The sequence below is a fragment of the Rana temporaria genome, chromosome 6, assembly GCF_905171775.1.
Source record: "Rana temporaria chromosome 6, aRanTem1.1, whole genome shotgun sequence".
NCBI lineage: Eukaryota > Metazoa > Chordata > Amphibia > Anura > Ranidae > Rana > Rana temporaria.
The window spans coordinates 10,616,083-10,636,443 of NC_053494.1; the positions used below are offsets into that span (position 1 = coordinate 10,616,083).

The following is a 20,361-nucleotide window of genomic DNA, read 5'->3' on the forward strand; positions in this document are numbered from 1 at the left end:
TGTTGTTAGGGGAAGGTTCTGTACTGGAACACTGTGTGGTCAGGGGAAGGGGTCGTACTGGGATGTGTGGTCAGGTGAAGAAGGTGTGGGACATGATGTGGGGTCAGGTGAATTTGTTGTACTGGGACCTGATATTGGTTCAGGAGAAGCTGCTCTACTTGGACATGCTGGGGGGTCGAGAGTAGGCGCAGTACCTGGATATGGTGTTGGGACAGGCGTAGTACATAGATATGCTGTGGGGTCATGGGCAGATGCACTTATTGAACGTTCTGTGAGGTCTTTCTGTGGGATCAGGGTTAGGTTCAATACTCAAACATTCTGTGGTGTCAGGAGCAGTTGTAGTACTGGGAATGCTGTGGAATCCGGGGCAGTTGCAGTTCTATTATGTACTGTGAGGTAAGGACCACGTACATTACACCACAAGGTGTGGATCTCAGACATGCTGTGGGATCAGGGGAGGTGTGACCCGTGCAGTATTAGGTAGGGGAGGTGTGACCCGTGCAGTATTAGGTAGGGGAGGTGTGACCCGTGCGGTATTGGGTAGGGGAGGTGTGACCCGTGCGGTATTGGGTAGGGGAGGTGTGACCCGTGCGGTATTGGGTAGGGGAGGTGTGACCCGTGCGGTATTGGGTAGGGGAGGTGTGACCCGTGCGGTACTGGGTAGGGGAGGTGTGACCCGTGCGGTATTGGGTAGGGGAGGTGTGACCCGTGCGGTACTGGGTAGGGGAGGTGTGACCCGTGCGGTATTGGGTAGGGGAGGTGTGACCCGTGCGGTATTGGGTAGGGGAGGTGTGACCCGTGCGGTATTGGGTAGGGGAGGTGTGACCCGTGCGGTATTGGGTAGGGGAGGTGTGACCCGTGCGGTATTGGGTAGGGGAGGTGTGACCCGTGCGGTATTGGGTAGGGGAGGTGTGACCCGTGCGGTATTGGGTAGGGGAAGTGTGGCCCGTGCGGTACTGGGTAGGGGAGGTGTGACCCGTGCGGTACTGGGTAGGGGAGGTGTGACCCGTGCGGTACTGGGTGGGGGGGGGGGGGGTATGACCTGTGAGGTATTGGGTATTGGAGGTATGACCCGGGCAGTGCGGGTTGTACAGATGTTCTCTCTCTCTCTCTCTCTCTCTCTCTCTCTCTCTCTCTCTCTGTCTGTGTCTGTCTCTTTCTCTCTATTATGAAGTATTTTCTGTCTTTCTGAACTCTTCTGACGACAGCCGAGTGCCCAGAGTGTGTATTTTTGGTAGCAGGCGATCTGCTCTGTGTCACGGCACTGGGGAAGGGTCTTTAGAAGGATGCGGGGGCACGACTGCTCTGCCTGTCTCCTGTTCCCGGCCCCTCTGGGTGAAGACCAATAGTAAACCTGTATCCAGGGCTGTCAGCAGAGGAGGAGGCGGCTGCACAGCTACTTGGGATCTGTCTCTGCATCTGTCACTTTCCCTGATAAAAAAGCTCTACTTCAGCTCCACAGCCTGGGAAGGGTTAATGCTCAGGATCCTCTACCTGGCCGGGCATTGGTTAACGCTGCGCCGGTCGCCAGCAATGCGGGCGCAGCAAGGAAAAGGTTAACCCTGGCTTTTGGCAGGAAAGGACATAATGGGGTAATACTGTATTTATATTGTAACACCCGCTTCCTTTTTTAAACGTCCTCTGTTGTCACTAAAGCTCTTTTCAGGACCCAGTTGTTGTTGTTTTTTATTTATTTTTTTGTTTTTTTTGCATTTTCAGCTCATTTTCCTTTTTCTTACCCGGCGTTGGTCACCCCCTTTTTTTTTTTCTTCGTCTGTGTGTTGTGGTAACCCCCTTTTCTGTATGTGCGTCATTATGGTTGCACCCTGTATAGCTCAGTGCCCCCCCCTCCTTCCTTACGTCGTACATACTTTCCTTGAAAACTGCGGATTCTCCTCCCCCTTACCCCCCCCCCAGTTACCGAGACGCACATAATACAGACCCCCCCAATTTAGAGGTTAATAAACACCTTACTGGACCCTTTTATTGAAGCTGCTTTTGGGGAGGGGGGGGGAATGAATATATATATATATATATATATATATATATATATATATATATATATATATATATATATAATTTATATACTTTGTCTTCCATCTCTTACGCTCCCTCTGTTTTGATTGTGCCCAACAGTATTGCCATAGAATATTGTATAATTTTAAAGATGACTGCATGCAAAAGATTGCGAGATCAAAATTGTCAACCCCCTCCCCCTCCCCCAATACACACAGGTTTTGAATGTACAATTCGTCTGAATGCCATTGAGAAAGTTCCATATGAACACCACACAATCTGATTAGAGTAAGTATTTTTAGCTCATCTGTTGCTTTTTAGAGGGGGGTGTTTTTACATCGTGTCCATGGCTGGGGGGAGTAAAACCACAAGAGGTTAAGCCGTGGTTTTACTTCCCCCCCCCCCCCACCCCCCGACCACCCATGTGAACAGTGACATGCAGCTCACAGCCGTACGCGCGCTGCGGCAAAAAATGTTGTCTCTGGTGGGTGTTTTGCCGCTGCCAAATGCAGTGGGGCAACCACCCCTCAACTGTGTGCGATTGCGCGCGGGGTGGGGGGGGGTCAGTGTGGAATTTAAAGGGTTAAATCAGGCGGCTGGGAGGAAACGTATCACCGCCTCATGCCTTGTCCTCCTGAAAAGCAATCTGGGCATGGATCAGCAGTCCTCGCCACACGTCTGATTCGCACTCCGTACACGATTTGCACTACCGATTTTTTTTTTTTTTTTTTTTCATCGCAGCGTGCGACTTTCATGCAACAGAAGTCTATGCAGGTCGCAATGAAAGGGGAATAGCCGCTCCAGGTGGGAACCCAGACGAACATCCACCGGGTGCAGGCAATGCACTTGGCAAAACAAGATGGCTCATTTAGCTATGACTAAGCACTAGTGTTAGTGCGAAACGCGTCAGCGGTTGGGTTTTATTTTATTTCACTTTGCTGTGACTTGTAGTGCTGTCCCTTTTTCAATAAAGGCTACAATTTGTTCAGTGTGCGGCTGTCCAGAGACAATTTGTGTTCCTGCTCAGGTCGCAATGAAATCGATAAAAAAAAAAGTAGTGCGGGAACCTTTTTACGTAATCGCCGCAACACGTACGGCTCCATTTCCGGGAATGGGGTGCGACTTTTAACCACTTCAGCCCCCGGACCATTTTGCTTCCAAATGACTGTGCCACTTTTGTGCATTTCGGCACTGCGTCGCTTTCACTGACAATTGCGTGTTCGTGCGACGTGGCTCCCAAACAAAATTTACGTTTTTTTTTTTTTTCACAAATAGAGCTTTCTTTTGGTGGTATTTGATCACCTCTCCGGTTTGAATTTTTTTGCGCTATAAACAAAAATAAAGCGACAATTTATGAAAAAAAATCCTTGGGAGATTTTAAGGAGCAGATGCTGTACTGTGACATGGTGGGGGAGGAGGGGGGGTTGAGGGTAGGCGCAGTACCTGGATATGGTGTTGGGGCAGGTATGTATTTAGGGGCGAAACATGTTGGTTGCTGCTGTTAGTGCTCAATAAAGATTTAAAGGGGGTTGTAAAGGTACAATTATTTTTTTTCCTAAAGATCTTCCTTTACCTTAGTGCAGTCCTCCTTTAAAATATTTTTTTTAAATATTTAAAAATGGCAAGAAATGGCAGCAACACGATTGCTGTTTCTAAAAGGGGTTGTAAAGGTAATTTTTTTCCCCACAAAATATCTTCCTTTCCCTTAGTGCAGTCCTCCTTCACTTACCTCATCCTTCCATTTTGCTTTTAAATGTCCTTATTTCTCCTGAGAAATCGTCACTTCCTGTTCTTCTGTCTGTAACTCCACACAGTAATGCAAGGCTTTCTCCCTGGTGTGGAGTGTCGTGCTCGGCCCCTCCCTTGGACTACAGGAGGGTCAGGACGCCCACTAACACACAGCTCCTTTCTCTATCTGCAACGCAGAGAGCGTCCTGACTCTCCTGTAGCCCAAGGGAGGGGGCGAGCACGACACTCCACACCAGGGAGAAAGCCTCGCATTACTGTGTGGAGTTACAGACAGAAGAACAGGAAGTGAGGATTTCTCAGAAGAAATAAGGACATTTAAAAGCAAAATGGAAGGATGAGGTAAGTGAAGGAGGACTGCACTGAGGTAAAGGAAGATATTTAGGGGGGGGGGGAAGTGTACCTTTAACCCCTACAGCGCCCCCTCCTGGTTAACCCCTTCACTGCCAGTGTCATTTTTTACAGTAATCGGTGCATTTTTATAGCACTAATCGCTGTAAAAATGACAATTGCCCCAAAATAGTGTCCGATTGTGTCCGCCATAATGTCGCAGTCACGATATAAATCGCTAATCACCGCCATTTATAGGGAAAAAAATAATAATAAAAATGCAATAAATCTATCCCTTATTTGGAAGACGCTATAAATTTAGAGCAAACCAATCAATAAACACTTATAGCGATTTTTTTTTTTTCTTTTCTTACCAAAAATATGTAGAATAATACGTATCGGCCTAAACTGAGGAAATGTGTGTGTGTATATATATATATATATATGTATTTTTTTTTTTGGGGGGGGGGGGATATTTATTATAGCAAAAAATAAAAACCGCAGAGGTGATCAAATACCACCAAAAGAAAGCTCTATTTGTGGGGGAAAAAGGACGCCAATTTTGTTTGGGAGCCACGCTGTACGACCGCGCTATTGTCAGTTAAAGCGACGCAGTGCCGAGTTGCAAAAAGTGGCCCGGTCCTTAAGCTGCATAATGGTCCGGGGCTGAAGTGGTTAAACAGTCATCCACCAAAATGTCGTCCTATTTATCAGCTCTTGGTGGACTGACCCCCTTTTCCTAGGAATCTGAATAAGGAGCTCGATTCTCGACTTGTTTATAAGGATGCATCTTCCAAGACCTACATCTTTTAAAGCGATTGTAAAGGATGTTTTTTTTTTTTTTTTATAAATAACATGTCATACTTGCCTCTACTATGCAGCTCGTTTTGCACAGAGTGGCCCCAAACATCCTCTTCTGGGGTCCCTCGGCGGCTCCTCTACACATTGGATAACCCCCTAGGAGAAGCGCTCTCCCGGGGGGGTTACCTTGTGGGCGCGCTCCCAAATCCAGCATTTGCGTCCATAGAGGCGAATACCAGGTTTGGCCTCGGCGCCCGCGTCATTGGATTTGATTGACAGCGGCGTAATCAAGAGCCGGGACCCCGTGGAGAAAAGGACGGCGCCGAGGAGATGAATGTAAAACGGGGGGCTGGTGACTTGGGACACCATCGGTTTCTGCAGTATTAAATGCAGTTGGACGCGTCGCTTCCTCGATTGAATCGGATCACAGATCCCGCACCCTGCAGTCCCAACACGTGGAACTTTTATTATAAATAACATATGGACCTGCCAAGGAGAGAGCAGGTGATGTGACGTATTTCTCGCTACCAGGCAAAGGTGGCCATGGTGTGAGACTTCTGACATCACATGCTTTCCCTGGAATGTTTGTGTTTATTTATAATAAAGTTGGGTGGAAGCGCAGCCTTTGGTGAGATCAGCACCGCTACGCTGGAAAGCAGGGCCTGCCTATTTAATGAACTAATGACTGCCACCATGTACATCTATCTATTAACTACCGTATTTATCGGGGTATAGCGCGCACCCCTAAAGTTGCCCCGAATTCCTGTGGAAAAAAGTTTTTTTGTACTTACAGTTTTGGTGTCTTGCGCGGCGGCCTCGTCGGGTCCGGCGTCCGTCTGCGGCTTCGGGTGTCCTCTTTGTCGGGTCCGTCGTCCTTCTGCGGCGTCCTCCCCGCTCTTTTCCCGCGCCGAGTTTGAATACTGCGCCGACATATACCGAGCGCAGTACACTCGTGTATTGTCGGGCAGGCTGGGCTACTCTCGCGCTGACGTCCTGTACGTCCAGGACGTGAGCGCGAGAGGAGCCGAGACTGCCCGACAATACACGAGTGTACTGCGCTCGGTATATGTCGGCGCAGTATTCAAACTCGGCGCTGGAAAGCGGGTATCGGCGTATACCGCGCACCCACGATTTTGCCCTGATTTTCAGGGCAAAAAAGTGCGCGGTATACGCCGATAAATACGGTATATACTAGGTATAAAAATAACGACACACCGAGTGGATCATGTGTTCCTTCAATATTAAAGGAGCTGTAAAGTTTTAAGGTTTTTCACCTTAACCCTTTCACGTCAAGCGTACGCATATATGCGTCCTCGGCTTTCGGGGGTTGCAGCTGCAGGCATCATCCCAGTACCGTTGTTTAGAGCGGGCGATTGGCTATCCAGATATAACAACCGATGCGGCTAAAAGCCGCTCGGTTGTTATACCGGAGGAGCGGGAGGGGACACCCCCCCCCTCCCGCCGCTCTGACCGGGCCTCCCGTCCCGCCGGGATACCCGATCATCCATCCGGCGCCTCCAGTGTCCAGGCGTAGACTGAAACTAAGCTGTTAAACGGCTTTGATTCAGTCTCCGCCATGGAAACACGGAAGCGACGTCGTGACGTCACTTCCGGGTTTCTCAGCTGCCAATGGCGCCGGATTTAAAAAAGTACACCGTATTCAGAATCGCCGTTTTCGGCGATCTGAATACTTTGAAGTGCAAAGGAGGGCTCGGAGGTCTTTTAGCACCCCGATCCATCCATAAAGAGTACCTGTCACCACCTATTACTGTCACAAGGGATGTTTACATTCCTTGTGACAGCAATAAAAGTGATCAAAATGTAAAAAAACAATTTAATATTATTTAATAATATTATTAAAAATAAGAAAAAAATAGAAAACATTTAAAGCGCCCGCGAGCTTGCGCAACAAAGAAAACTCATAAGGAAGTCGCGCCCGCATATGAGAACGGTGTTCAAATCACACGTGAGGTATTGCCGTGATCGTAGGAGCGAGAGCAATAATTCTAGCCCTAGACCTCCTCTGTAACTCAAACCTGGTAACCGTAAAAAAAAGTTTAAAGCGTCGCCTTTGGAGATTTTTTAGGTACCGTAGTTTGTCGCCATTCCACGAGTGCGTGCAATTGTAAAGCGTGACATGCTTGGTATCTATTTACTCGGCGTAACTTCATCTTTCACATTATGCAAAAAAATTGGGCTAACTTTACTTTTTAATTTTTTTTTAATTCATGAAAGTAAAGTTGCGTTTGAAACACCGCCGCACAAATACAGTAGACATAAAATATTGCAACAATTGCCATTTTATTCTCTAGATTCTCTGCTAAAAAATTATATATAATGTTTGGGGGTTCTAAGTAATTTTCTAGCAAAAAATACGGATTTTAATTTGTAAAACACCAAATGTTATAAATAGGCTCAGGCATGAAAGGGTTAAAAACCACCTGTGCTGCAGACCCCTAACCCCCCCCCCCTTTTTTTTTTTCTTACCTGGACCCTATCCAGCGATGTGCACAAGCCCAGCGGCTCCAGCTGCGGTCTCTCTCCTCATTGGACAGATTGACATCAGCAGGGGCTATTAGGTCCCGCTGCACAGAGCAGGTTACAGTGCCTTGAAAAAGTATTCATACCCCTTGACATTTTCCACATTTTGTCATGTTACAACCAACAACGTAAATGTATTGTATTGGCAATTTATGTGATGGACCAACACAAAGTGGAAGAAAAATTTATAAATGGTTCAATTTTCTTTACAAATGTGAAAAGTGTGGGGGGTACATTTGTATTCAGCCCCCTTTACTCCGATACCCCTAAATAATATCTAGTAGAGCCAATTTCCTTTAGAAGTTGCCCAATTAGTAAATAAAGTCCACCTGTGTTTCAGTTAATCTCAGTATAAATTCAGCTGTTCTGTGAAGCCCTCAGAGGTTTGTTTGGGAATCTTAGTGAACAAACAGCATCATGAAGGCCAAGGAACACACCAGACAGGTCAGGGATAAAGTTGTGGAGAAGTATAAATCAGGGTTATGTTATAAAAAAAAATCTCCCAAGCTTTGAACATCTCACGGCGCTCTGTAGAATCCATCATCCGAAAATGGAAAGAGTATGGCACAACTGCAAACCTACCAAGACATGGCCGTCCACCTAAACTGACCGGGCCGGGCAAGGAGAGCATTCATCAGAGAAGCAGCCAAGAGGCCCATGGGAACTCTGGAGGAGCTGCAGAGATCCACAGCTCAGGGGGGAGAATCTGTCCACAGGACAACTATTAGTGGTCTCTCCACAAATCTGCCCTTTATGGAAGAGTGACAAGAAGAAAGACATTGGTGAAGGAAAGACATAAGAAGTCCTGTTTGCAGTTTGTGAGAAGCCATGTGGGGGAGGGGACACAGCAAACATGTGGAAGAAGGTGCTCTGGTCAGATGAGATCAAAATTGAACTTTATGGCCTAAAACCAAAATGCCATGTGTGGGGAAAACTAACGCTGCACATCACCCTGAACACACCATCCCCACTGTGAAACATGGTGGTGGCAGCATCATGTGGTGGGGATGCTTTTCTTCAGCAGGGACATGGAAACTGGTCAGTTTTGCCAATGGAGATTTTTAAGTACCATGGTTTGTTGCTGTTCCATACGTACAATTTTGAAGCTTGACCTGTTTGGTATCTATTTAGATAAATAGGGTATTGGCTCCGAGGTCCCCAAACCAAAGAGCCAACTAGGGGGGAGTTGTGGGCCATTGTTGGACTATCGCGGTACTAGTAGCATAGGTATACAGTGTACAAGGAAACAAGTAGATAATAAAAAAACATTTTTATTGAGTACAGTATCAATAAAGACACAGGGGGGTACAGGGTTAAAAAATACAAACAATCTACGACCGACATAGCACCAGTAGAGTAGTCCCCACAGGGGGGAAAAACATAGTGGGTTTGAAAGTCATATCGAGCCTCTTGACTAGTTTCGCGGCTACAGCCGCTTCATCAGAAGAGCATCTAAAAGCCTCCCTCGCCGGACCAGCGGGGAGGACGGTAACCACCACATAGGGTCCCGAGTGGCGGACAGGGGGTACGTGTGTGGGCGAATGGACTTTCTTGATTACAAGGAAGTGTTGTGTGAGTAGGGGGCCCCGAGAACGAGAGCCCAGATTGAGATCTCGGACCATATATGACCTCCGCGGAGGGGACCAGGGTAGTGGACCCCCGAGGAGTGGGGGGAACCACAAAGGGTCCCATAGTGGCGTCAGGGTGGTGACGCCATCCAGTGGCACTGTGTGCCGGGTAAGGCCACAGGAGACCCGGGATCCATCGTCCATTACATCGTCCAGTATCTATTTACTTGGAGTAACCTCATAATTTTTATATTTTTACCAAAAAAGTGTGCAAATGAATATAAAAAATTGTAACAACAAAGCCTTTGCTTTCAGGAAATATATCATCATGGGGGTTCTAAGTAATTCTCTAGTAAATGAAATGCGGATCTTTTTCATGTGAGAGGTGTCAGAAATGGCCTGGGAGTCAAGGGGTTAAAGTTGGTGTAAAAGCAGAACGTTTTTTTATATCTTATTGCGTTCTATGCCGTCTGCCAATCAGAGGAGAGAGGGGGAGATCCGTGGCTTCATATCTGAATGGATACATTGAGCTTTGGCTCGGGTGCCCCCATAGCAAGCTGCTTGCTGTGGGAGGCACTCAACATGTGGGAGGAGCTAGGAGCGCCAAAGAGGGATCCAAAAAAAGGAGGATCAGGGCTGCTCTGTGCAAAACCACTGCACAGAGCAGGTAAGTATAACAAAGATTTCTTGGAGTTTATTTTTGCCTTTTTATAATAAAGTGTCTGTATACAGCAATACTGTCCTCATGTTATGTCAGAATTGTTTCATAACCAGGTTTTTGTGACATAATAAATGTAACCATCCCTCCTATGGCTCTCTTTTTTGCAGCTGCAGCGGGGCCCTCCTCCGTGGGGAGTGCTGGCGGTGCCCCGCGGGGGGCTTCCCCTGGCCCTCGCCATGCCGTCAAATGCCCGGGCCGGCAGCCTGAAGGACCCTGAGGTAGCCGAGCTTTTCTTCAAAGATGACCCGGAAAAGCTGTTTGCCGACTTGCGGGAGATCGGGCACGGCAGCTTCGGCGCCGTCTACTTTGTGAGTATTAGAAAGTGACGAGCGTTCCATCCAACCTTCGCTTTTTGTTTTCCCAACCTGAATGAGAAAATTGACGGCGGCAACCTTTTTTGGTTAAAGGGGTTGTAAAGGTACAATTGCCCCCCCCCCCCCCCTAAATATCTTCCTTTACCTTAGTGCAGTCCTCCTTCACTTACCTCATCCTTCCATTTTGCTTATAAATGTCCTTATTTCTTCTGAGAAATCCTCACTTCCTGTTCTTCTGTCTGTAACTCCACACAGTAATGCGAGGCTTTCTCCCTGGTGTGGAGCCTTTTGAGGGGGCGAGCAGGAGGACACTCTCTACTTTGCAGATAGAGAAAGGCGCTGTGTGTTAGTGGCCGTCCCGACACTCCTGCTCGCCCCTCCCCCTCAAGAGGCTTTCTCCACACCAGGGAGAAAGCCTTGCATTACTGTGTGGAGTTACAGACAGAAGAACAGGAAGTGAGGATTTCTCAGAAGAAATAAGGACATTTAAAAGCAAAATGGAAGGATGAGGTAAGTGAAGGAGGACTGCACTAAGGTAAAGGAAGCTATTTAGGGGGGAAAAAAAATTGTACCTTTACAACCCCTTTAATTGTGCCCTAATGTGTGATTCTTACTGTGGGGGGGCATGGCCGTGCGTGTGACGTCACTGACCGTCGTTCCCTACGTCAGGGAACAGACGATCGGTGACAGGCTCACTAGGAAGCAGGGGGAGAGGTTTGTTTACACTTGCCTCTCCCCGTTCTTCCTCTTTGTGACCCGATCGCGGGACACCGGCGGCGATCGGGTCCGCTGTTCCTGCGGGGACAGTCACAGAGAAGAGGACCGATTCGCGAGCATGCTGCCAGCAGCGCGCTCGCGACCCATGGCTGGAATCTTAAAGGGGACGTACATGTACGCCCTTGTGCCCAGCCGTGCAAAATGGAAGGATGAGGTAAGTGAAGGAGGACTGCACTAAGGTAAAGGAAGCTATTTAGGGGAAAAAATTGTATCTTTACAACCCCTTTAAAGTGGAGTTCCACCCATAAATATAACATTACATCAGTAGTTTTAAAAAAATGTCATTAGTCCTTTAAGAAATTTTTTTTTTTTTTTTAGATGCCTTCAAAATGTTGTTGCTAGGCAGAATAGTTAATCTTCCCACTTCCTGCACCTAGGTGCTTAATGCTTCCTAACCTACACCGCACAGACTCCTGGGAATGTAGTGGGTGTAACTTTCCAGGAGTCTGTGCACTCCCCAGTCTCAAAGAATCATGTGACTTGGACAGCACAGGTGCTGAAACCTGATCTGACACTGCTTGTGCAGCACTGAGCATGTGCGAGGTCTGCAAGGCTGAAATCCAGGAAGTCATACAGTCTGGCTTCATGATGCCCACACTTAAGATGGCCCCAGTCAATTTCTATTTTATAAAGTGTGCAACTAACTGCTTGTGCAGCACTGAGCATGTGCGAGGTCTGCAAGGCTGAAATCCAGGAAGTCATACAGTCTGGCTTCATGATGCCCACACTTAAGATGGCCCCAGTCAATTTCTATTTTATAAAGTGTGCAACTAACAACCTAACAAAACGGACCTTAGTTTACAGACTAACTTTACTAGAATACATTAAGCTTGTGTATTACAGGGGTATTTATATTTAAAAAGTGAAATTGTGGCCGGAACTCCGCTTTAAGACCTTCAAATATTTTATTTTAAAAAAAGTTGTGGATCTTGGATTGTAAGCTCCTTGAGGGTAGGGACTGATGTGAATGTACAATGTATATGTAAAGGGCTGCGTAAAATTGACGGCGCTATACAAGTACCTGTAATAAATACATATACTTGGGTCTTGCATAAACCACTATTGGGTTTCCTTTTGATTTAGGTCTCTCTTTCTTCTTGCAGGCCCGAGATGTACGCAATAACGAGGTTGTCGCCATTAAGAAGATGTCCTATAGCGGGAAACAGTCTAATGAGGTGGGTGATTGTGTAGAGACTCATCTGGGCCTCACATGAAGCAGGAATGGAGACAACGTTCTGCTTTAATAACCAATTCTCCCTTTTTTTTTCTGTTCTCAGAAATGGCAGGACATCATAAAAGAAGTGAAATTTCTCCAGAAGCTGCGACACCCCAACACTATCGAATATAAAGGATGTTACCTACGGGAGCACACTGCCTGGGTGAGTGCACTTCACTTTCCCACCAGGAGAGGGCAACGGAGAAAGTTTCCACAATATTAATGAGGCGGTATACATGTATTACTTAAAGCGGGGGTTCACCCTAAAATATCTTTAGACTGTTTTATCCAGCATACCGCTGACATCAACAGTATGCTGTATTTTTTTATTTTTTTCGGTCTGTACTTACTTTTTCCGTCGTTTTCACCCGGCTTCTCGCTCCCCCGGGGAGTAGGTGTTCCTAAGCTCTGCATAGATGATTGACGTGCGCGTCATCGCCTTCCGAAAATATCCGAGGGGGACTCTGCACTTTACGGCGCCTGCGCAGTCGGCTCTACACGGCAGGCGCCGTAAAGAGCCGAGTCCCCGTCGGATATTTGCGGAAGGCGATGACGCGCACGTCAATCATCTATGCAGAGCTCCCCGTCAGGGGAAAAGGAGCGACACGCCCACTCCCCGCAAGGAAGAAGACCCAGAAGTGCGGCTGAAGACAGGTAAGTGTACACATTAAAAAAAAAAAATGACAACGCTACAAGCCTTTATTAAGGCTAGAGATAGGTTAGCAAAAAAGTAAATTTTGAGGGTGAACCTCCGCTTTAAAGCGGAGTTCCACCCAAAGTTGAACTTCTGCGCATCGGATTACTCCAAACAATGCAGGGCTATTGGTCCTGCGTTGTGCAAAATGACGTAAGAGAACACCTTACAGGACAGGCTGCTGGTTGCAGAGGTGGAGGGAGCCTGCTGCTGGGGCATGGAATGAGGCAAGGAGTGAAGTTAATAACTCTCTCTTCCTAGACTTGACAAGCATTTAATTAACCCTTGATGTGGGGGAAGCTCTGGTCCCCAGAGTGGAGCTTTAAGACTTCTGGGGACTTCTGTGTACACGGTGATTAGTTGGACCCGTGTATTTTCAGTACAGATTTATACACAAGTCTTGTCTGTGCAGCGACTCGGGTACATGTAACGCTGAGTCTCTTTTGTGATTGCTTTGTGTGGGAGGCTGTACAGCACACTGTGTATACAGAAAAAGCCATCACAAAAGGCCCCCTGCAGGCTGCCCGCGTCACTCCGCCAAACGCCCCCTCTTCTCTCCAACACGGCCATCACCCACTCACCTCTGGCCTAATGCAGCCCCTCTGTCATGTCACCTCTGTCGCCTGATTGATGCCCTAGATCATTTTCATTTATAATTCCTCTCCTGCCCTGATCACCCCCTTCATATATTCCCCAGATCATCATCATTTTATTGCTTTAAAGCAAACTAGACTAAACTAAAAATTCATTTGTTTTCTGAATGGTAAATGCCATGCCAGCTCTGTGCCCACCCCCACCACTGACAGCTATGGCATGCAGGTTAGGAGGGGAAGCCATGCACGGCTCCCTAATTTTTATGAATTCTTCCACATGCATAGCTGTTAGAGGCCGGGGGGGGGGTATAAACAGAAGTGTTTTTTGTTTTCTGAAATAGTATTTTTTTTTAAAATGTTTCGTGGTCTTTCTTTGAATTTCCTCTAGAAAGCTGAATAGGTCACTTGAAAATAATCTAAAATGTTTAATGTACCCCTCACTAACTTTTTATTCCCTCTCTCTCCCCCTCTCTCTTTTGTTGTGCCTGCCCTCTCTCCCCCCTCTTTTGTTGTGCCTGCCCTCTCTCCCCCCTCTTTTGTTGTGCCTGCCCTCTCTCCCCCCTCTTTTGTTGTGCCTGCCCTCTCTCCCCCCTCTTTTGTTGTGCCTGCCCTCTCTCCCCCCTCTTTTGTTGTGCCTGCCCTCTCTCCCCCCTCTTTTGTTGTGCCTGCCCTCTCTCCCCCCTCTTTTGTTGTGCCTGCCCTCTCTCCCCCCTCTCTTTTTGTTGTGCCTGGCCTCTCTCCCCCCTCTCTCTCTTTTTGTTGTGCCTGGCCTCTCTCCCCCCTCTCTCTCTTTTTGTTGTGCCTGCCCTCTCTCCCCCCTCTCTCTCTTTTTGTTGTGCCTGCCCTCTCTCCCCCCTCTCTCTCTTTTTGTTGTGCCTGCCCTCTCTCCCCCCTCTCTCTCTTTTTGTTGTGCCTGCCCTCTCTCCCCCCTCTCTCTCTTTTTGTTGTGCCTGCCCTCTCTCCCCCCTCTCTCTCTCTTTGTTGTGCCTGCCCTCTCTCCCCCCTCTCTCTCTTTTTGTTGTGCCTGCCCTCTCTCCCCCCTCTCTCTCTTTTTGTTGTGCCTGCCCTCTCTCCCCCCTCTCTCTCTTTTTGTTGTGCCTGCCCTCTCTCCCCCCTCTCTCTCTTTTTGTTGTGCCTGCCCTCTCTCCCCCCTCTCTCTCTTTTTGTTGTGCCTGCCCTCTCTCCCCCTCTCTCTCTCTTTTTGTTGTGCCTGCCCTCTCTTCCCCCTCTCTCTCTCTTTTTGTTGTGCCTGCCCTCTCTTCCCCCCTCTCTTTCTTTTTGTTGTGCCTGCCCTCTCTTCCCCCCTCTCTTTCTTTTTGTTGTGCCTGCCCTCTCTTCCCCCCTCTCTCTCTTTTTGTTGTGCCTGCCCTCTCTTCCCCCCTCTCTCTCTTTTTGTTGTGCCTGCCCTCTCTTCCCCCCTCTCTCTCTTTTTGTTGTGCCTGCCCTCTCTTCCCCCCTCTCTCTCTTTTTGTTGTGCCTGCCCTCTCTTCCCCCCTCTCTCTCTTTTGTTGTGCCTGCCCTCTCTCCCCCCTCTCTCTTTTTGTTGTGCCTGCCCTCTCTCCCCCCTCTCTCTTTTTGTTGTGCCTGCCCTCTCTCCCCCCCCCCCCCCCCCATCTCTCTTTTTTTGTTGTGCCTGCCCCCTCTCACGGTCTTGTACTCGCGCGCTTGCCCTGTCATGCTTGGGCACTCTCGCTCTCTCTTATTTTACTTTCCCTCTTATTCTTGTGCCTACCTCTTATTTCTCACTCTCTCTCAGCTGGTGATGGAGTACTGCCTGGGATCCGCTTCCGATCTCCTGGAGGGTGAGTGTTCTATTCCGTGTAGGTGTTTTATAGTTCTCTTGATTTTGATGATTATGATGGTAGGTGGCTGCAATCAGTAGAACGGGCTCATAGCACTCAGTGTAGCCATATGGGATGCGGTCTGACCAACAAAAACCTAGATGTGCACATCCTGTAGAATATCACCTTGTCTGTCCTTGTTAAAAAAAAAAAGCACTTCTGAGGATCATGTAAGACTGATAAAGCTGTAACTGTGCTACTTACAGAACATGCGCTCCATTTAATGTAACCTGAGTTTGATATCATTTGAGGTAAATCTGTGCAAAACAAAAAAACATATTTGATACAAATCTGCAATACATGCACCCTTCATGATTTACAAGTTTTGAAGAAAAAAAAAAAAGAAGCTTAATGTACAGAAATAAACGTATCTGTCAGAAATCCAGTGATCTCCTAACTTCCCATAGTGAGCTGTCAGTGTTGCTGCACTGAAATCCCACGCCTGAGCTTTCCCCTGCTGGACTACAGAGCACATCCTCCTATGTTTGGAAAACGAGGAGGTGTTCTGTAGTCCACCAGCGGCGACAACACTGCTTCAGATTTCAGAACCATGTGCCATGTTGTCGGCGCAAACAGGAAGTTAGGTGCTCACTGGATTTAGGGCAGGTCAATAGGTATTTTTTCTCTTCATGAGGCTGTTTTAATGAGACATACATTCAATGCAGATAGTTTAAAGTGATACTATAGGTTGGTTTTTATTTATTTTTAATTTATTATTAACAAACGTGCCCTAGACAGAGGGGCCCGAACACTGTTTTCTGGGGTCCCTCGGCGGCTCTCTCAGCTCCTCCCCGCTTCAGATAACCGCCTATGGGAAGCGTTCTCCCAAGGGGGTTATCTTGTGGGCGTGCTGCATTCGGCGTCCATAGCCGCAGAGTGCAGAACTCGGCCCCTTCCCCGGCGCCCACGTCATTGGATTTGATTGACAGCAGCGGGAGCCAATAGCTGCGCTGCTATAAATCTATCTATCTATCTATACGGGGGGCCGGTAACTGTCAGATGTTTTTTCACCTTAATGCATAGGTTAATGTTCATTAAGGTGAAAAAACATGAGGGTTTACAACCCCTTTTTAAGTATCTCAATTGGCATTGCTATTGACTTCCTGTAATCCTATCCAAAGCATATTTCAGTCTGGCATGGAGCAGGCTATTACTAGGCGCCAATCGGACTGTGCTGCGGTGAACATGTACTGACTGAGGGAGATAGGGAGCAGAAGGTTGCCACACCCCAGGGTGTTTCTGCTCTCTATCTGGATCAGGCTGGTTGTTCCTTCTTCAGCAACAAGACTGTCTACACAGAATCGCAGATCCTTTTGCGAGGAAATCAGTTTGCAAATGTATGTGCTACCTGCAGATCAGCGTACAGTATCTCATAAAAGTGAGTGCACCCCTCACATTTTTGTAAATATTTTCTTCTATCTTTTCATGTGACAACACTGAAGAAATGACACTTTGCTACAGTGTTGTGTGTGAGTGTACAGCTTGTATAACAGTGTATATTTGCTGTCCCCTCAAAATAGCGCAACACTCAGTGTTGTCACATGAAAAGATATCAAATATTTTAAAAAAATGTTAGGGGTGTACTAACTTTTGTGAGATACTGTGTGTTTATATTCAGTTCCCCCATAGAGATTAATCCGTGTCATGAGGCACGTAACAATGGGTAATCCACAAAGTGTGATATCGCTTTTGTAAAAAGACATTTATTAAAAAGAGTAAGGGCCCTTTCACACGGACGTTTCAGTGTATGGACTCTGCTTTGCTCAGCAGGGATCGCTCCGTTGATCCCCGCTGAGCAGGCAGATGACAGGTCTGTCTCTGCACACTGTGCAGGGACCGATATGTCAGAGCGCCGCTCTCTATGGGGGAATGGTTGAAGACGGACCATAGAGTCCGTTTTCATCTGATCCGCCAGACGGATGAAGAATGTGGTTTGCATCCGTCACACTTTAGCAGATCGGAGCGTGTCGGATGTCAGCGGACATGTCACCGCTGACATCCATCAACTCCATACACCTGTATGGGAGTGCCTGTTTAGGTCCGCCTAAAAAACTGACAGGCGGACCTGAACGGTCCGCCTGTGTCAAAGGGGCCTAACACTTACATAAGTAAGGATAACAAGAGCATGTAAACGCCGAAAGGTTATTTCCTCCAGGAAGCAAGATGGCCGAAAAGTCCATTGCACATGCATGGTAGTGTGTGTGCCGCTTAGTCCTACGCGTTTTGTCATGTGACGTCATCAGGGGCATATGTGCATATGCAACATCTTCATATGCTGCCATGAGTGTCTAATAGCATTTTATATGAAAATGGTAAGCTATATAAAACAAAAACCCTCTCTGAAATGTATTTTTTGGCACTTTCAAAGTCCTCTGCAATACATTGTTGCTTTGTGTGTGTGTGTGTGTGTGTGTGTGTGTGTGTGTTTATATATATTTTTATATTTATATATATATATATATATATATATATATATATATATATATATATATAACCTCTCGATCAATTTTAGGACATGTCAGTTTGTCCATTTATAATCAATATCTTGCTATTGAAAACGTAAAGTTTGGGTGTTCTGTACACTTTAAGTCCTCCGTCTTCCATGGCTTGACTTTCCACCCTGAGTGAGCTTATCTGGTGACATTCTTTCATGTATCTGCAGTGCACAAGAAACCCCTCCAGGAAGTGGAGATTGCTGCTATTACCCACGGTGCACTCCAAGGCCTGGCCTACCTCCATAACCACAACATGATACATAGGTCAGTCATTACAGCTGTCTTTACCGCCCTAATACCTGTACAGTTGTGTGTGTTTTTTTTTTTTTATTATTTTTTTTTTTTAAACACTTCACCTTTTGTCCCGTGCAGAGATGTGAAGGCTGGGAACATTCTCCTGACAGAGCCAGGCCTGGTAAAGCTGGGGGATTTTGGCTCTGCTTCTATAGTAGCTCCAGCCAATTCCTTCGTGGGGACGCCATACTGGTAAGTGAAACATCTAGTACCGCAGATTGATCTCTTGGGCCTAATATGTAGAGAGCTAAAGGGGGATCTACCATTGCCTGCTCAGTAATGACCCTGTGCGGTGCAGTTTTGATTTACAGGTTGCTATAGCAATGACGGGGTCGGTGAAAGTTCACGCCCTGTTGTTGTGGCAACCTGTCAATCAATCGAGAACTCAAATAGGCAAAGTGCGGTTGGGGAAAGCAGCAAGCCTTTCTCCCCATGGACTCCTTGGATAGATGACGCTGATATCCCCAGGAATCTATGGGAATCGCCTAATGACGTCATCACCTAGGCAGCCGGGACCAGAAGTGCCAGCTGGATCTTTAAAAATATATCCATTTAGGAATGTACACCAGCGGGCATTGAGAAGAGAGGCAGTCCGCTTTAAAGGCCAAGTTGTCATTTGTTAAAATAAAAAAACTGCACATGATTTTGCAGGTAACTGTGCATTATTATTATTATTATACAGGATTTATATAGTACCAATAGTTTGCACAGCACTTTACAGTGTGAGGACAGACAGTACAGTCACAATACAGGAGGAATCAGAGGGCCCTGCTCATTTTACACAGCAGCCTACAATGCATTGCACCCACAATCGGTGTATCACGTGTGGAGTGCTCGGCTCCTGCAGACTACAGCTCTATGCCCATACCTCTATACTAAGCTGCTGGAAGTGTCAATAGACTGAGGGTGCAGATTGGCATGCTCATAGTCTATTGAGCACTACAAGTCCTGTCTTCTGTGGTGGCAGACGGGGACTTGTTTGTTCAGTCACAGATCTCTAGGAATGATTGATGTGGGTGGAACCCTGCACAGCCGTGCTGATTTTTTAAATGTCACAGGTTGTGGGGAGAAGAACCCCCTCCCGCTGTCACAGGTGAAGGGGTGAGGGGACTGTTGATTACCAACATGCTGCACCCTAAGTATGGGTGCAATATGTAAAATGTTGGTTAAGGTAAACAAATCCTTTAATAACAATAATCTTGTTTGTTAAAGCGGAGTTCCACCCAAAAGTGGAACTTCCGCTTAATCGACTCCTCGCCCCCTTACATGCCACATTTGGCATGTCATTTTTTGGGGGGGGGGAGTGGGGGCTTCAGGAGGAGTGGGACTTCCTGTCCCACTTCCTCCTTCCGCCGAGGGGCTGCTAAGGCGATACGTCATATCGCCTTTTGGCAGCCCCTCCCTGTAGGCGATCGCCTGGGACACGTGACAGGTCCCAGGCGATCGCCTGTCCAATCGGATGGCGCAGCGCCGCTCGTGCATGCGCAGTAGGTGCCCGGCCATGGAGCCCGAAAGCTGTCACGGCCGGGTGCCTACACTTAGAATGAAGACGCCGGCCGGAGAGGGGGGGGGGAGGAGCGGAGCCCCGGCCGGCGCGTCGCTGGAATGTGGAGCAGGTGAGTGTATGTTTATTAAAAGACACTTTTTGTAGCTGCTGACTTTTAATAAACATTAAAAATTACTGGAACACCCCTTTAAATGAACCATGTACAATGTACCATGATTTTTTTTTTTTTTTTTTTTAACCTTCTGCAGGATGGCTCCAGAGGTGATTCTGGCTATGGACGAGGGGCAGTATGATGGAAAGGTGGATGTCTGGTCTCTTGGGATCACCAGCATTGAGTTAGGTGAGTATATTTTTTTTATATAAGTCTTTTGACTCTCAATCATCTCCCCCCCCCCAAAGGTGGAGGAGTTGTAATCAGAAAAATTGCCATATCCTGGATTGTCTTAGTAGATATGCAGTGACACTAGTTGCCTGTGTGTAAGGGTTTGCTCCCAATTTTCTGCGCCACTCATGTAGGGACCAGTCAGGATTCGGGGGCTTCAACAGTGTAATCTCGGTAATGGGTGATGAGTGCCGTTTCTTCAAACATACAGAATTCATTCCTTTTATAGGTAACCCGTGTTAATAAGCCAATGTATTTCAAGGGATTAAAGCAACTCCTTCCTCAGGGCTCTGCAGAATAGGTAGTGAACAGACGTATTCTAGACATTTTCTTTAACTACTTGGTCCTTTGATCTGTTCAGCACTGGTCTCTAGTCTTCTGATCTCTCACTGCATGGGAATATTTGCTTTTGAGGTTATGACGAAGGCGTCAACTGTTTTCATGTGCATTTGTTCCCTGTGGCTTGTCAATAAAAAACAAACATATTTTTTTTAAAGAGCAACAACCGAAGTGCGGATAATTTTT

At 47.1% G+C, this 20,361-nt stretch overlaps 1 protein-coding gene across 3 annotated transcripts in view; it reads left to right on the forward strand.

Annotated features, from left to right (window-relative positions):
- Nucleotides 1-1,416: 1,416 nt before the first annotated feature.
- Nucleotides 1,417-20,361, forward strand: part of TAOK2 (TAO kinase 2) — a 54,201-nt gene continuing 35,256 nt past the window's right edge. For 2 of the 3 annotated variants that reach the window (XM_040356130.1, XM_040356131.1), the window contains exons 1-8: nucleotides 1,509-1,592; nucleotides 9,831-10,031; nucleotides 11,918-11,989; nucleotides 12,092-12,193; nucleotides 15,074-15,119; nucleotides 17,821-17,917; nucleotides 18,026-18,139; nucleotides 19,703-19,794. In XM_040356130.1, the coding sequence (XP_040212064.1) occupies nucleotides 9,900-10,031; nucleotides 11,918-11,989; nucleotides 12,092-12,193; nucleotides 15,074-15,119; nucleotides 17,821-17,917; nucleotides 18,026-18,139; nucleotides 19,703-19,794 (655 nt within the window). In that variant the 5' untranslated portion in view covers nucleotides 1,509-1,592; nucleotides 9,831-9,899. Of the gene's footprint in view, nucleotides 1,593-9,830; nucleotides 10,032-11,917; nucleotides 11,990-12,091; nucleotides 12,194-15,073; nucleotides 15,120-17,820; nucleotides 17,918-18,025; nucleotides 18,140-19,702; nucleotides 19,795-20,361 lie in introns of all 3 variants that reach the window. The other variant, XM_040356132.1, reaches the window with a different exon arrangement.